Source organism: Triticum urartu, chromosome 2A, assembly GCF_056163025.1.
Source record: "Triticum urartu cultivar PI428250 chromosome 2A, HENAU_Tu73, whole genome shotgun sequence".
Taxonomy (NCBI): domain Eukaryota; kingdom Viridiplantae; phylum Streptophyta; class Magnoliopsida; order Poales; family Poaceae; genus Triticum; species Triticum urartu.
In genome coordinates this window covers 516,757,959-516,775,564 of record NC_141874.1, presented here as the reverse complement: position 1 = coordinate 516,775,564, position 17,606 = coordinate 516,757,959, and the positions used below count along the sequence as shown (strand labels likewise).

The window sequence follows — 17,606 nt, the reverse complement described above, 5'->3', positions numbered from 1 at the left end:
GAGTGCCTCCGCGAAGGAGGATAACCAGGGAGAAGAATCTGACATTCCCTGTCCCCGAGGAAGGAAGAGGACCACCTCTGAAGATCCAGAAACAGAGGTTTCCAAACGAGGGAAGAAATCTTCGCCAGAGGGTCCTGCCCCGGGGGTACCCTTGCCGCACAGTGTCCGCAAGGGAATCAGCCCTCTACCGAGCTATAAGTAATCAAAAAGTACTTAGTAGTGAAAATATCCTACCTTACTTCTGAAGACAATAACCGAAGCTTATATCTTGTAGTTTGGATCGTAGCCCTTCTCGACAGAGTTCGTCTTCGGGGGATCTTCTTCTAGAGATGATGGAGAGCGAAACACCTCCCCCTGCCACCCTGCCTCATGAGGCGGGCGACCCTGAAGTGTCGTCGCGAAGGGTTTCTCCCGATCCGCCAAGGCCAGGGGGTAATCCCTTGGCCACCCGGAGTCCTCAGTATTCGGCTCCTAAAGAGAGCAACAGAAAGAGTCCGGAACCGTATAGTGTGCGGTCGAACGCACTGAAGGATCTTCTAGAGCAAGCGGCCATCTCGGAAGCGCATCGTATGCTAATGAGTACGGTAGTTGAAAGGATTTCATCCGCTGAAAGCGGATTGCATGAAGCTTTTATGAGTCTGCTGAAAGGCTTTGAGGTACGTGACATAGTGTATGTTTTCTATGCAGATAGTAGCCCCTGAGACTCTGGTTGTCGTCAAAAATGGCGACAAATAGAGGATCATAGTCCCAGGTAATAACCAGACTGCCTTTATGTGCAGGTGGCTGAAGCTCCGGTGACTAGCCGGACTGATGGGTTTGCCGAGCTAAAGCGGCAACTTGATGCGGCCGATGCCGACATCGTGCTTGTCAACAAGCGGCTTGACGAAGCACAGGGTAAGTGATTTCTCTGGTGATCAACACATAGTAAGAGGAGCATGATGCCAGTATCTTTAATATGTTGTGACTGCAGATGGAGCTGCCACCGTGGAGACCCTTCGGGCGGAACTTGCCCGAGCCAAGGAGCAAGCCAGAAATAGCGATGCGGCCGCTCTAAAGGCGGTCGAAGAGCTGATGGCCGAACAGGCCGCACATTGCCGGAGCAAGGAAAGAATGGCCAAGATGGCCGTTGAGTTGAAAGATGCCGCCGACCATTACCAGCTTCTTGAAGAAGAAAACCGTGCGAAGGTGACGGAGCTAGAGAAGGCCATGGTAGCATCCAAGGAAGCCCGTTCCAAAATACAAGCGGCGAAGGAGGAGTTGCATCAAGCTGGAGATATCACAGCTGGGAAGCCCTTTTTGTTGCGGACTAAGTTCGAAGATCCGAAGTATGCACCTCTTGATCAACTATGGAGTTCTGTGGACACCTACGTGGATTTGGCGGCAAGTGCTGCTCATGCGACCGAGTACTTCAAGGATCAAAAAGATCGTGAAGTGGAAAAGCTGTTCTGGTCACAGTTCCATGCTCCAGTGCGTCCGCTGCTGTTGAATGAGCAAATGGCTGAGTGGGCCGAGCTCCATAGGTTGTCCGGACTTGCCATGAGGTCTGTTGTGGATCATCTGTGGCCGGGAGGGCCAAGGCTGAATAGTTACTTTAGTTTAGTGCAACAATTCCTTGGTGCTGTGCCACAAATCGATGCTATGAAGAGGTCGGCGTGCATAGAGGGTGCGCGGATGGCCTTTGCCCGTGTCAAGACATACTGGGCGGAGTTGGAGGCCACCACTGTTGCAACACAGGGTTCGGCCGTGGGCCGAGTGGCTGCCGAGCACTACTTTGAAGAAGTTCTTGAAGGCGCTCGTTCGATAGAGGCTAAGTGCTCGAAGAATATTATGTTCTAGTGACATGTACTCCATTGTAAAAACAATGTTTTATTGAGCTATCAAGGCTATGTTTATACTTTTGCCTGAAAGTATTATGATGCCTCCTGTGCGGCCGTTTATGTAGATATGTATATAATCTGAAAGTTTGCAGTCGTCGGCTTCTGCCCCCATGCATATAATGCGGGGGTGTTCGCAAAAAACGTGTATTCACACTTGATCCAACGTCTTGGTCCATTAAGGAGGTGGTAGCGCAGCGAACGAGGTAATCAGACTATATTGCTTTAACACTTTCACTTAGCCATATGAGTTTGACGGTGGGGCTACTATATAGCCCCTGGTACTTCTGTGCTCGTCTGAATACGAGGCGCGTACGTACATGACCGGTAAACGGCCCTTCGTTAATGCCGAGGAATCTTGAAGATTCCATTGAGTCATCGAGTGGCTGACCAGTCTCGCGCTTTATCATGACAGTCAGTTTTCGGCTTTCTCTACTGAGGTGCTCATCCGGATGAACCAGGGCACAATCGCAGTAGTTCTCCCAGTGGTACCTTAGCCAATATAGCGGAACGTAAGGTACCAAAACGTGGGAGCCAGGCAGACCCAACATTTGACCAAAGATATGATTCGGAGCTGATGCATATAAGGCCAAACTCGCGACGCTGAACACTCCCTAAGGTATTCGGTCTTTATAATATATGCCGGGCTGAACGAGGCCCTTAATAATAAACCCTGGGTGTCCAGGTACGTGCAATATCCTGACGTGGCCACATGCCAATACGTCGGCATCCTTCTCGGTTGTATTGAGTATCCGGAGGATGTGAACAACAAGAGATAGTAAAAAAGGTTTACGCAGGGTCTTAATCTAAAAAGAAACCTTGGAATGGGTCCCTGCTGCACGTATGCGCCTGTGTCTCCATTGTGCCGTGTCCTGGACGGGTGTATCACGATTGTCATCTATAAAAGAGAAGAACTTAGGTCAAAGTTGCCGTGCTAGAAAATTGGTCATTATCAATAAACCATTAAAATTCAAGATAAGTCAAGTTGAGCCGGACTAGCCCTGATTACACGCGGGATGCCCCTGGTACCGTCTAGGAGGGTTTGATCATCGAACCAGTCTCATGTATATGTAGTCGTGCACTGGACTCGTCTAACCGTGTCCGTGGTCTTGACGACCTGTCGTTTTTTCTGGTTCGTGAGGCCGTCTAGTGCTCGGCGGCTAAAGCCGCCGCCCATTCTTCCTCGCGTAGAAAACGCTCAGTGTTTCTGCTAACTGTGATGGTGCCACGTGGACCGGGCATCTTATGCTTGAAAGAAGCGTAATGCAGTATTGCATTAAAACGAGCGAAAGCTGCTCTTCCGAGTAGTGCCTGATAGCCACTTTGGAATGGAGCGATGTAGAAAGTTAACCTTTCGCTTCGGAAGTTGTCGGAAGAACCGAGTACAACCTCTAGTAATAGAGAGCCCGTGCAGCGGGCCTCTAGGCCTGGTATTACTCCCTTGAAGGTAGTAGTACGGTGGCTTATTTTTGTCGGGTCTATCCCCATTTTGCGGATCGCGTCCTGATATATCAGATTTAGACCACTGCCGCCATCCATGAGGACTCGTGTGAGATGGTATCCGTTTATTATTGGGTCTAACACCAAGGCAGCCAATCCTTCGTGCCGGATGCTTGTCGCGTGATCCCCGCGATCAAAAGTGATCGGGCAGGCCAACCAGGGGTTGAACCTAGGGGTGACAGGCTCTATGGTGCGTGTGTCTCAGAGTGCATGTTTGCTTCTCCTCTTCGTCACATGGATCATGTTGACTGTTTTAACCGCTGGTGGGAATTTTTTCTGTCCTCTAGTGCTTTGCTGGCGAGGCTCATCCTCGTCTTCGCTTGGTGTCTCCCCCCCTGTGTTCGGCGTTTAGCTTACTGACCTGCTTGAAGACCCAACATTCTCTGTGGGTGTGATTTGCAGGTTTATCAGGGGTGCCATGAATCTGACATAGTTTGTCAAGAATCTTGTTTAGGCCAGACAGTCCGTCTCTGCTGCCTTTGAAAGGCTTTTTCCGCTGACCTGGTCGAGAGCCCCTGAATCCGGCGTTTACCGCCGTATTGTCAAGGCTATCTTCTTTATTTCGACGCTTGCTTTTATTGCGTCGTGGTTTTCCATTGCCATCCCTGACTTCGGATGTGCTTGGGTCGCTGGTGCTACTACGGGCTAACCAGCTGTCTTCGCCCGCGCAGAAGCGGGTCATGAGACTTTTTAGAGCTGCCATTGTTCTCGGTTTTTCTTGGTCGAGGTGTGTGGCGAGCCATTTGTCTCGGACGCTGTGTTTGAAAGCTGCTAAGGCTTCGGCGTCCGGACAGTCGACGATTTGGTTCTTCTTGGTAAGAAACCTATTCCAAAGCTTTCGGGTGGACTCTTCGGACTGTTGAATTATATGACTTAAATCGTCTGCATCCGGAGGTCGGACGTAGGTCCCTTGAAAATTAGCTCGAAAAGCGTCCTCGAGCTCCTCCCAACTTCCAATTGAGTTTTCGGGGAGGCTTTTCAGCCAGTGCCGAGCTGGTCCTTTAAGCTTGAGGGGCAAGTATTTAATGGCATGGAGATCGTCTCCGCGAGCCATATGGATATGGAGGATAAAGTCCTCAATCCAGACCCCAGGGTCTGTGGTCCCGTCGTATGCCTCTATGTTCACTGGTTTGAATCCTTCTGGGAATTCGTGGTCCAGCACCTCATCGGTGAAACATAGGGGGTGTGCGGCACCCCTGTACTTGGATGTACCATGGCGTTCGGATGGTTGTGGTATTTGGTTTTGATTTTGTGCCGGAGCATGCTTCCTAGATCCATAAATGGATCTAGTCGTACCGGATTTTTGGCGCAAGTCCTCACGTACATCGTGTGTTGACTTATGTGCGTATTTGTTATCCGCTCTATCGCGGTCACAAGGTGGTGGATCCGGCCGGTTGTCCGTTTCATTTTTTGGCTATGTGGGCTGTAAGGCCTCGTCGTCGAATTCAGGTAACAACTTGTGCTTTGGATAGCTCTTTGTGTGGTAACTTCCACCATATTTTGCTTCGTTGTCGAGCACTTTGTTCCACCTGCTGTTGAGTGTATTTTGTGCAACCTTAAGCCTTTGCTTCTACTTCTTCAGACTCCTCACTGTGGCAATAAGCCTTCTGCGGAGGTTCTCTTGATCCAAGTGCGTTTCTGGGATGATGTGTGCATCTTCGTCCGGACTGTTTTCCTCCCCAGAGGGGGTTTGATGAGGTTAATACTCGGCGTCGCCGTGTTCGGACGTCGAATCCGTACTATGTTCGCCCCTTTGCAGCTTCATCGTGCTCTGCGGCCGGGGCCATGTGGTCGTCGTTTCCTCTGGAGTCGACTGGAGTGTTATTTTCTCTTGCACCGTTATCGCTATTTTTGCTATGACGGGACTTAGAGCGGCGCCGCTGACGTTGGCGCTTGGGTTGCTTCTTGGAGGGGCCATCCTCCACTGTCTCTTCGCCATTGCCTTCTTTGGGTGTATCCACCATGTATATGTCATGTGATGAAGTGGCTGTCCGGCGCCCTGTGGGTGCTGGTTCCTGTTCGCCTCCTTCATCTTCGTCCATGCTGTCGATGTCTTCAGAGTCGAAGTTGAGCATGTCGGTTAAGTCATCGACAGTGGCTACTAAGTGGGTGGTGGGTGGGCAGCGAATTTCTTCATCGTCCGTATCCCATTCTAGCCGGACATGGTTCAGACAAGGTTCTCCTGACAAGGAGAGAGACTTTAATGAATTTAGCACATCGCCGAAGGCGAGTGCTGAAAGATATCCGCGGAGGTGAACTCCATGATCGGCGCCCAGTCGGATTCGATGGGCACAGATGCAGGCGGCTCAGAGTCCATGGCCGGAGACAAATCCAGTTGTTTGGCGACACGGCTCTCGTAAGGGGTGAAGTCAGTATCCGGCTCCATCGCCACTAAGAGTGCGGCCTTCATGGCGGGGTCTATCCCTCCATCCTTGGATGGCGCAATTTGCTCTGGATTGAAGGCCAAAGTAGTTGCAGATGCGATCTCCCGAACATTGTCCAACGGCGGAGTTACGTCGTGCTTGTTGTGATTGTGCGACGCACCTAACACGGGCTCGAATCCATCGAAGATCAAGTCTCCGCGGATGTCGGCAGTGTAGTTTAAGTTTCCGAATCTGACCTGATGGCCAGGGGCGTAGCTCTCGATCTGCTCCAGATGGCCAAGCGAATTGGCCTGCAGTACGAAGCCACCGAATACAAAGATCTGTCTGGGGAGGAAAACCTCACCCTGGACCGCATCGCTACCGATGATCGAACGAGCCATCAAGCCTTATGGTGATGACACAGTGGAACTCTCAATGAAAGCACCAATGTCGGTGTCAAAACCGGCGGATCTCGGGTAGGGGGTCCCGAACTGTGCGTCTAAGGCAGATGGTAACAGGAGGCAAGGGACACGATGTTTACCCAGGTTCGGGCCCTCTTGATGGAGGTAATACCCTACGTCCTGCTTGATTGTTCTTGATGATATGAGTATTACAAGAATTGATCTACCACGAGATCGTAGAGGCTAAACCCTAAAAGCTAGCCTATGGTATGATTGTATGTTGTCCTATGGACTAAACCCTCCGGTTTATATAGACACCGGTGGGGGCTAGGGATACACAGAGTCGGTTACAAGGGAGGAGATCTACATATCCGTATTGCCTAGCTTGCCTTCCACGCCAAGGAGAGTCCCATCCGGACACGGGACGAAGTCTTCAATCTTATATCTTTGTAGTCCAACAGTCCGGCCAAAGGATATAGTCCGGCTGTCCGGAGACCCCCTAATCCAGGACTCCCTCACTCCCCGTCGCCCCCGAGCCTAGCTAGTCCGTTCGTGAACCCCACCATGCCCGGCTACATCGTCTTCACCCACTGGACCGAGCCAGGAGCCACCGTAGTGTCGCCCATTACGATGTCTTCTTCCTTCGCCTCGCCGCTGTCCTCTGTCATTGCCGCGGCCATCGGCGGCCCCGCGCCCGCTGACCCTGTCGGTGAGCTCCGCCAGGGTCAACCCCTTCGACTGGTGGCCTCAGCTGGAGCTGGGAGGCACCGAAGTACCGGATCCCCTTCGTCCCCATCTCCGACTGCCCCGTTCTTCACCGACTCCAACGACGCCTTCTGCTGCTACTAATAATCCAAGGGCCACCAAGTCCCCCGCTTCTTCCCGCCCCCTCTCTCAACGTCGTTCGCTAGCTGTACACTCTGCCCCCAACTTGCCCGAGCTCGCCATCACGTAGCTGAAACTTCATGAAACTTCATGAAAGTCAGTTTTGGATTATATTAAAAATATTGGGCGAAGAAAGCACCAGAGGGGAGCCAACTGCCATCCACGAGGGTGGGGGTGCGCCCTACCCCCCTGGGCGCGCCCCTGCCTTGTGGGACACCTGGCAGGCCCCCGATGCCCATCTTTTGGTATACGGTGTCTTTCGCCCTGAAAAAATAAGGAGAAGGCTTTCGGGACGAAGCACCGCCGTCTCGAGGCGGAACCTTGGCGGAACCAATCTAGGGCTCCGGCGGAGCTGTTTTATCGGGGAAACATCCCTCTAGGAGGGGGAAATCGTCACCATCATCATCACCATTGATCCTCTCATCGGGAGGGGGTCAATATCCATCAACATCTTCACCATCACCATCCCCTCTCAAACAATAGTTCATCTCTTGTATTCGATCTTTGTCTCAAACCTCAGATTGGTACATGTGGGTTGCTAGTAGTGTTGATTACTCCATGTAGTTGATGCTAGTTGGTTTATTTGGTGGAAGATTATATGTTCAGATCCTTTATGCATATTAATACCCCTCAGATTATGAACATGAATATGATTTGTGAGTAGTTACGTTTGTTCCTGAGGACATGGGAGAAGGCTTGCTATAAGTAGTCATGTGAATTTGGTATTCGTTCGATATTTTGATGAGATGTATGTTGTCTCTCCTCTAGTGGTGTCAGGTGAACATCGACTACATGACACTTCACCATTGTTTGGGCCTAGGTGAAGGCTTTGGGAAGTAATAAGTAGATGATGGGTTGCTAGAGTGACAGAAGTTTAACCCTAGTTTATGCGTTGCTTCGTAAGGAGCTGATTTGGATCCATATGTTTCATGCTATGGTTAGGTTCACCTTAATTCTTCTTTCGTAGTTGCGGATGCTTGCGAGAGGGGTTAATCATAAGTGGGATGCTTGTCCAAGTAAGGGCAGTACCCAAGCACCGGTCCACCCACATATCAAATTATCAAAGTAACAAACGTGAATCATATGAGCATGATGAAAACTAGCTTGACGATAATTCCCATGTGTCCTCGGGAGCACTTTCCTTTATATAAGAGTTTTTCCAGGCTTTTCCTTTGTTACAAAAAGGATTGGGCCACGTTGCTGCACCTTGTTTACTTTTATTACTTGTTGCCCGTTACGAATTACCTTATCACAAAACTATCTGTTACCGATAATTTCAGTGCTTGCAGAGAATACCTTAATGAACACTGCTTGTCATTTCCTTCTGCTCCTCGTTGGTTTCGACACTCTTACTTATCGAAAGGACTACAATAGATCCCCTATACTTGTGTGTAATCAAGACTCTTTTCTGGCGCCATTGCTGGGGAGTGGGGAGTGAAGCGCCTTTGCTAAGTGGAATTTGGTAAGGAAAAATTTATATAGTGTGCTGAAATTTACTGTCATTTGTTACTATGGAAAACAATCCCTTGAGGGCTTGTTCGGGGTATCTTCACCCCGACCAGTAGAGCAAAGATTTGCTCCTCAACGTACTGAACCTACTGAAAATGTTTACTTTGAAATTCCTTCGGGTATGATAGAGAAACTGCTAGCTAATCCTTTTACAGGAGATGGAACATTACATCCTGATATGCACCTAATCTATGTGGATGAAGTTTGTGGATTATTTAAGCTTGCAGGTATGCCCAAGGAAGTTATCAAGAAGAAGGTCTTCCCTTTATCATTTAAGGGAAAGGCATTGACGTGGTTTAGGGTATGTGATGATATTGGATCGTGGAACTACAACCGATTGAAATTGGAATTTCATCAGAAGTTTTATCCTATGCATCTGGTTCATCGTGATCATTATTATATATATAATTTTTGGCCTCGCGAAGGAGGAAGCATCGCTCAATCTTGGGGGAGGCTTAATCAATGTTATATTCATGCCCCATTCATGAGCTCTCAAGAGAAATTATTATTCAAAAATTTTATGCTCAGCTTCCCGTGTTTGAGCTTAAACCATTACCTGATACTCTTAAATATGCTTATCTTGATGAAAAGAAGATATATCCTGTTATTATTTGTGCTAACCTTTCAGAGCAGGAAGAAGAGAAATTATTGAAAACTCTCAAGAAGCACCGTGCTGCTATTGGATATACTCTTGATGATCTTAAGGGAATTATTCCCACTCTATGCCAGCACAAAATAAAATTGGAGAAAGACGCTAAAACGGTTGTTGAACACCAACGATGGCTAAATCCTAAGATGAAAGAAGTGGTAAGAAATGAAATACTAAAGCTTCTGGAGGCAGGTATAATTTATCCTGTTGCTGATAGTCAGTGGGTAAGTCCTGTCCATTGTGTCCCAGAGAAGGGATGTAGTACCGTTGTTCCTAATGATAAAGATGAATTGATCCCACAAAGAATTGTTACAGGTTATAGAATGGTAATTGATTTCCGCAAATTAAATAAAGCTACTAGAAAGGACCATTACCCATTACCTTTTATTGATCAAATGCTAGAAAGATTATCCAAACATACACATTTTTGCTTTCTAGATGGTTATCCTGCTTTCTCTCAAATACCTGTGTCAAAAGAGGATCAAGAAAGGACCACTTTTACTTTCCCTTTCGGTACCTTTGCTTATAGATGTATGCCTTTTGGTTTATGTAATGCACCTGCTACCTTTCAAAGATCTATGACTGCTATATTCTCTTACTTTTGTGAAAAGATTGTTGAGGTTTTCAGAGATGATTTTTACGTGTATGGAACTTCTTTTGATGATTGCTTAAGCAACCTTGATCGAGTTTTGCAGAGATGTGAAGAAACCAATCTTTTCTTGAATTGGGAGAAGTGCCACTTTATGGTTAATGAAGGTATTGTCTTGGGGCATAAAGTTTCTGAAAGAGGTATCAAAGTTGATAAAGCTAAAGTTGATGCTATTGAAAAGATGCCGTGCCCTAAGGACATCAAAGGTATAAGAAGTTTCCTTGGTCATGCCGGTTTTTATAGGAGGTTAATTAAAGACTTCTAAAAAATTTCTAGGCCTCTGACTAATCTCTTACAAAAAGATGTTCCTTTTGTCTTTGGTGATGATTGTGTAGAAGCATTTGAAATACTTAAGAAACCCTTGATTTTTTGCACCTATTGTTCAACCACCTGATTGGAATTTACCCTTTGAAATTATGTGTGATGCTAGTGATTATGCTATAGGTGCTATTCTAGGACAAAGAGTTGATAAAAAATTAAATGTTATCCAATATGCTAGTAAAACTCTAGACAGTGCCCAGAGAAATTATGCTACTACTGAAAAATAATTTTAGTAGTTGTATTTGCTTGTGATAGGTTCAGACATTATATTGTTGATTCTAAAGTAACTGTTCACACTGATCATGCTGCTATTAAATATCTTATGGAAAAGAAATATGCTAAACCTAGACTCATTAGATGGGCTCTCTTGCTACAAGAATTTGATTTGCATATTATTGATAGAAAGGGAGCTGAGAACCCCGTTGTAGACAACTTGTCGAGGTTAGAGAATGTTCTTGATGACCCACTACCTATAAATGATAGCTTTCCTGATGAACAATTAGCCGTCATAAATGCTTTTCATGCTGCTCCATGGTATGCTGATTATGCTAATTACATTGTTGCTAAATTTATACCACCTAGTTTCACGTACCAGCAAAAGAAAATGTTTTTCTATGATTTAAGACATTACTACTGGGAAGAACCACACCTTTATAAAGGAGTAGATGGTGTTATCAGACGTTGTGTACCTGAGCATGAACAGGAACAGATCCTACGCAAGTGTCACTCCGAGGCTTATTGAGGACACCATGCTAGAGATAGAACTGCACATAAGGTATTGCAATCCGGTTTTTATTGGCCTACTCTCTTCAAAGATGCCCGTAAGTTTGTCTTGTCTTGTGATGAATGTCAAAGAATTGGTAATATTAGCAGACGTCAATTAATGCCTATGAACTATTCACTTGTTATTGAACCATTTGATGTTTGGGGCTTTGATTATATGGGACCGTTTCCTTCCTCTAATGGGTATATACATATTTTAGTTGCTGTGGATTACGTTACTAAGTGGGTAGAAGCTATTCCAACTAGTAGTGCTGATCATAACACCTCTATTAAGATGCTTAAAGAAGTTATTTTTCCGAGGTTTGGAGTCCCTGGATATTTAATGACTGATGGTGGTTCTCATTTTATTCATGGCGCATTTTGTAAAATGCTTGCTAAGTATGATGTTAATCATAGAATTGCATCTCTCACCCACAGTCTAGTGGTCAAGTAGAACTGAGTAATAGAGAGCTTAAATTAATTTTGCAAAAGACTGTTAATAGATCTAGAAAGAATTGGTCCAAGAAACTTGATGATGCATTATGGGCCTATAGAACCACATATAAAAATCATATGGGTATGTCTCCGTATAAAATGGTTTATGGAAAAGAATGTCACTTACCTCTCGAACTAGAACACAAGGCATATTGGGCCATTCAAGAGCTCAATTATGATTTCAAACTTGCTGGTGAGAAGAGACTATTTGACATTAGCCCACTTGATGAGTGGAGAACCCAGGCCTATGAAAATGCCAAACTGTATAAAGAAAAAGTTAAAAGATGGCATGATAAAAGGATACAAAAACGTGAGTTTAATGTAGGTGATTATGTTCTGTTATACAACTCTCGTTTAAGATTTTTTGCAGGAAAACTCCTCTCTAAATGGGAAGGTCCTTACGTTATCGAGGAGGTCTATCATTCCGGTGCCATAAAATTCAACAACTTCGAAGGCAAAAATCCGAGGGTGGTGAACGGTCAAAGAATCAAACATTATATCTCAGGTAATCCCATATTTGTTGAAACTAATGTTATTGACATCGTAACCCCGGAGGAGTACATAAGGGACACTTTCCAGAATGTTTTAGACTCCGAAAAAGAATAGGTATGTGGTATGGTAAGTAAACCGACTCCAAAACAGTTCTAATAGAATTTTTCTCCGTTTTGGAATATTTAAGAAAATAGGAAAATAAGAAGCAGTCCGGTAAGGACACGAGGCATCCACGAGGGTGGAGGGCATGCCCTACCCCCCGGGTGCGCTCCCCTGCCTCGTGGGCACCTCGTGTGCCCCCGGACTCCGTTTTCTTGCATGATAGTTCTTTTGGTTGGTAAAAATTCATTATATAATCTCCCGAAGGGTTTGACCACCATACCACGCAAATATCTCCTGCTTTTGTTTCGAGCTGCTTTTTTGACAGATCTAGATCATCATGATGTCCTTAAGCACCCCCAAGGACAAGTTTTTCGAGAGGGTCATCAACCCCTACCTCGCGGAGGTGCTGCAACACCCTCAAACCATTGAGTTGCATGAGGGGGTGCTGCACATCCGTGATGTCGAGGGACCAAGGAGGACTGGAAGCATGGAGACAAGACTCGAAGCAATGGATCAACAAGTTTTCAAGTGCCAAGGGATGGTGGAACACGGACTCGATGCCAACCACATGATGATCACGGAGTTCACCAACAACCACAAGCTGGATGCCAAGTACATTGGGGAGACCATCTTCAAGCTTCACGAGAAAATCGAGCACCTCCAATCCCAGATCTATGACCTGCAAAACCAAAACTGTGAGTATGAATATCGATTCAAGAGTATGAGTTTGGCTGCAGATTGGAGGATCCCGGAGACTCGATCATCCTTCTATGATGATGAGCCTATGCCTTGGAAGATGGACGACAAGCCTACATCATCAACAACTCCATCACGACCAAAGGAGAACTGAGTATTGGGTATGGGCACTCCCCTTGGCAACTACCAAGCTTGGGGGAGTGCCCCGGTATCGTATTACCATCACACTTCTATCTTTACCATTTTTCTTAGTTCGATCCTTTTGGTTATATCTTGATCTAGTAGAATAAAGTTTAGTATGATCTAGCTTTGAGTTTTAGTATTGATCCTTATCTATGTAATCGAGTCCATGAGATATATATAATAAAGATTAGTTTTGAGTCAAGGGCTTGGTTATCTTGCTATGATCTTGAGAAAAAAGAGAAAGAATAAAAAGAAATAAAGAGATCATATTGATCTTATGGGGAGTAATGACTTCACATATAAAGAGTATGATGAATAAAAGTTGTTGGGAGTTGACAAACATAGTTTTGGTCATTGTTGCAATTAATAGGAATAAATAAAGAAAGAGAGGTTTTCACATATAAATATACTATATTGGACATCTTTTATGATTGTGAGCACTCATTAAAATATGACATGCTAAAAAGTTGATGTTGGACAAGGAAGACAACATAATGGGTTATGTTTTCTTATATCCGAAATAAATTATATTGTCATGGATCATCCAACATGTTGAGCTTGCCTTTCCCTCTCATGCTAGCCAAATCCTTTGCACCAAGTAGAGATACTACTTGTGCTTCTAAGTATCCTTAAACACAGTTTTGCCATGAGAGTCCACCATATCTACCTATGGATTGAGTAAGATCCTTCAAGTAAGTTGTCATTGTTGCAAGCAATAAAAATTGCTCTCTAAATATGAATGATTTATTGGTGTGAAGAAAATAAAATTTATACGATCTTGTGATATGGAAGAAATAAAAGCGACGGACTGCATAATAAAGGTCCCTATCACAAGTGGCAATATAAAGTGACGTTCTTTTTCATTAAGATTTTGTGCATCCAACCATAAAAACACATGACAACCTCTACTTCCCTCTACGAAGGGCCTATCTTTTATTTTTGTCCTATACCTTATACAAGAGTCATGGTGATCTTCACCTTTCCTTTTTCCATTTTATCCTTTGGCAAGCACTGTGTGTTGGAAAGATCCTGATATATATAGCTAATTGGATGTGGGTATTCATAAACTATTATTGTTGACATTACCCTTGAGGTAAAAGGTTGGGAGGCAAAACTATAAGCCCCTATCTTTCTCTGTGTCCGATTAAAACTTCATACCCATAAGTATTGCGTGAGTGTTAGCAATTGTGAAAGACTAAATGATAGTTGAGTATGTGGACTTGCTGAAAAGCTCTTATATCGACTCTTTCCGATGTTATGATAAATTGCAATTGCTTCAATGACTGAGATTATAGTTTGTTAGTTTTCAATGAAGTTTCTGATCCATACTTTACCTTGTGAATAGATTGTTACTCTAGCATAAGAAATCATATGACAATATATATATGTTGCTGTTCTAAGAATGATCATGATGCCCTCATGTCCGTATTTTATTTTATCGACACCTCTATCTCTAAACATGTGGACATATTTTTCGATATCGGCTTCCGCTTGAGGACAAGCGAGGTCTAAGCTTGGGGGAGTTGATACGTCCATTTTGAATCATGCTTTTATATCGAATTTTTTGCATTATGGTCTGTTATTACACATTATGTCACAATACTTATGCCTTTTCTCTCTTATTTTACAAGGTTTACATGAAGAGGGAGAATGCCGGCAGATGGAATTCTGGGCTGGAAAAGGAGCAAATATTAGAGACCTATTCTGCACAACTCCAAAAGTCCTGAAACTCCACGAAAGTCAGTTATGGAATACATTAAAAATATTGGGCAAAGAAAGCACCAGAGGGGAGCCAGCCACCGTCCACGAGGGTGGGGGCCGCGCCCTACCCCCTGGGCACGCCCCCTGCCTTGTGGGCCACCTGGCAGGCCCCCAATGCCCATCTTTTGGTATAAGGTGTCTTTTGCCCTGAAAAAATAAGGAGGAAGCTTTCGGGATGAGGCGCCGCCGTCTCGAGGCGGAACCATGGCAGAACCAATCTAGGGCTCCGGTGGAGCTGTTCTGTCGGGGAAACATCCCTCCAGGAGGGGGAAATCGTCACCATCGTCAGCACCATCAATCCTCTCATCGGGAGGGGTCAATCTCCATCAACATCTTCACCAGCACCATCTCCTCTCAAACCCTAGTTCATCTCTTGTATCTGATCTTTGTCTCAAAACCTCAGATTGGTACTTGTGGGTTGCTAGTAGTGTTGATTACTCCTTGTAGTTGATGCTAGTTGGATTGTTTGGTGGAAGATTATATGTTCTGATCCTTTATGCATATTAATACCCCTATGATTATGAACATGAATATGATTTGTGAGTAGTTATGTTTGTTCCTGACGACATGGGAGAAGTCTTGCTATAAGTAGTCATGTGAATTTGGTATTCGTTTGATATTTTGTTCCTGAGGACGTGGAGGCCCATCTATCCTGGTTGGTGTAAGAGCCTGGACTAAAGGTATAGGGCTTTAGTACCGACCCTTTAGTCCCAGTTCCCCAACCGGGACAAATGGGCCCTATGAACCGGGACAAATGGCCCTTTTTCTACTAGTTTCTCTACTCTAGTGGTGTCATGTGAATGTCGACTACATGACACTTCACCATTGTTTGGGCCTAGGGTAAGGCATTGGGAAGTAATAAGTAGATGATGTGTTGCTAGGGTGACAGAAGCTTAAACCCTAGTTTATGCGTTGCTTCGTAAGGGGCTGATTTGGATCCATATGTTTCATGCTATGGTTAGGTTTACCTTAATTCTTCTTTCGTAGTTGCGGATGCTTGCGAGAGGGGTTAATCATAAGTGGGATGCTTGTCCAAGTAAGGGCAGTACCCAAGCACCGGTCCACCCACATATCAAATTATCAAAGTAACAAACGCGAATCATATGAGCATGATGAAAACTAGCTTGACGATAATTCCCATGTGTCCTCGGGAGCGCTTTCTTTTATATAAGAGTTTGTCCATGCTTGTCATTTGCTACAAAAAGGATTGGGCCACCTTGCTGCACCTTGTTTACTTTTATTACTTGTTACCCGTTACGAATTACCTTATCACAAAACGATCTATTACCGATAATTTCAGTGCTTGCAGAGAATATCACTGAAAACCGCTTGTCATTTCCTTCTGCTCCTCGTTGGGTTTGATACTCTTACTTATCGAAAGGACTACGATAGATCCTCTGTACTTGTGGGTCATCACGCTCCTGTGAGCTGCTCCTGCCGCTGTGCTGCTGTGCTCATAGCGGTTGCTCTACATGCTCTCCTTTGCTGCTGCTTCTCGTCTGCTGCCACCGTTTGTAACTGGTGCTGGCTGCCGCTGCTGCCGTGGCCATCGCCCGCCTTTGCCTGACGCAACCACGGTTGGGCGGCCTCGCCGCCCACAGCCGCTGCTGCCCCATTGCCATTGCTGCTCGCTGCCTACAGCTGCTGCTCTGCCTGTGCTGCTTCTGCGCTAACTAGCTGAAATTATCGCTAGCGCTAGCTAGCTTTTCTACATTTAGTTACTTCAAGGCTAGCTAGCTTTTCTAATTCTACAACGAGTAACCCTCTAGACAGCCCCTAAACTCCGGCAAAACAATTGTTAACAGGACTAAAAAGATATGGGAAGGTAGTACACTTGACCAGGTTCAAAACGTTCCATTTGACCAAATTCAAAAGGTGTAAGGATTAAATGCAATGAAACTGACAAAAGGCTATGTTCTGTTAACTGAAAAAACAGAGAACAGAAATACTGCAGTAGCACTTTTCAGACAAAGATTTGGACAAGAAAATGGACACTAATGTAGATGGACTTGATATTATCATGTAGATCATAGAAAATCGATTAAGATTGATGTAAGGCACTAACCCATAGGATGAATAGGGCACTAGATATAGCCTCTGGAAAATAGCTAGGTGAAGTTTAAAAACTGAACAATTCTCAGACTTAGGCCCTGTTCGGTAGTCCGCCGACTCCACCAAATCCCGTGCTCCCCTCCTCGAAGTGAATTCCAGCTCTTTGATTGATCGTGAGAGCCAGAAAAACCGTTCGCCTCGCTCGCTCCACTCCGTTTCGTGAGTTCGGCTGAAAGCCTAATAATCTGTTTTGTGGCCCATGCTAAGGGGTGGTTAGCCAGGCTACAGGCCCGTTCGAGGCTGAAAACGTGACGAGCATGAGAAACAAACTCTATCGAACCGTTACATTTCACTTATCGGTGGCATACGTCCGTACATTCCACGAACTCCCTCATTTTTAGGATATGCAGATCAGCTCATTCGCCGCTCCACAATTTTGAACTACTGCTGGCTCCGCTCTGCTCCATTGACTCCGCGGAGTTACATGTTTGGGGCTGCTCCGCTCGCTCTAGGAGAGGAGTTCTGGAGCGGAGAGAACCCGAACAGCCCCTTAGCCAATTTTCTGGAAATTCCAAATAATTGTTTAAATCTTCGGAATTCGTAGAAAATAAACCGTAGCTCGGATGGAAAAACTTTCTACATGAAAGTTGCTCAGAACAGCAAGATGAATCCGACTATGCAGTCCATTCGCCCGCCACACGTCCTTAGCATAGTGAGCATGCAACTTTCCCCCTCCAGTCGTTTGTCCGAAAACGCGAAACACCGGGGATACTTTTCTGGATGTTTCCCCCTTCGACGGTATCACCTACTACCACGTTAGGGCACACCTAGCGAAATTACTTGTCATGTCATGCATCCTCATGCATATGTTTGCATTATATTTATTGTTTCTTCCCCCTCTTCTCTCGTTAG

The 17,606-nt window shown here is 45.5% G+C and overlaps 1 protein-coding gene across 1 annotated transcript; it reads left to right on the top strand.

Moving 5' to 3' along the window:
• The first annotated feature begins 329 nt into the window (after nucleotides 1-329).
• LOC147985697 (uncharacterized) lies at nucleotides 330-16,315 on the top strand. The gene is made up of 4 exons (XM_087541706.1): nucleotides 330-656; nucleotides 780-894; nucleotides 971-1,467; nucleotides 16,103-16,315. The coding sequence occupies exons 1-4, from the start codon at nucleotides 330-332 to the stop codon at nucleotides 16,313-16,315; spliced, it is 1,152 nt and encodes a 383-aa protein (XP_087397832.1).
• The last annotated feature ends 1,291 nt before the right edge of the window (nucleotides 16,316-17,606 follow it).

Excerpts from the sequence above, each read along its gene's own strand:
- LOC147985697 (XM_087541706.1), top strand. The coding sequence starts at position 330 with ATGATGGAGAGCGAAACACCTCCCCCTGCCACCCTGCCTCATGAGGCG. Across the intron at positions 657-779 it reads GTCTGCTGAAAGGCTTTGAG|GTGGCTGAAGCTCCGGTGAC; the intron begins GTACGTGACATA and ends CTTTATGTGCAG. Across the intron at positions 1,468-16,102 it reads GGTCACAGTTCCATGCTCCA|CGGTTGCTCTACATGCTCTC; the intron begins GTGCGTCCGCTG and ends CTGTGCTCATAG.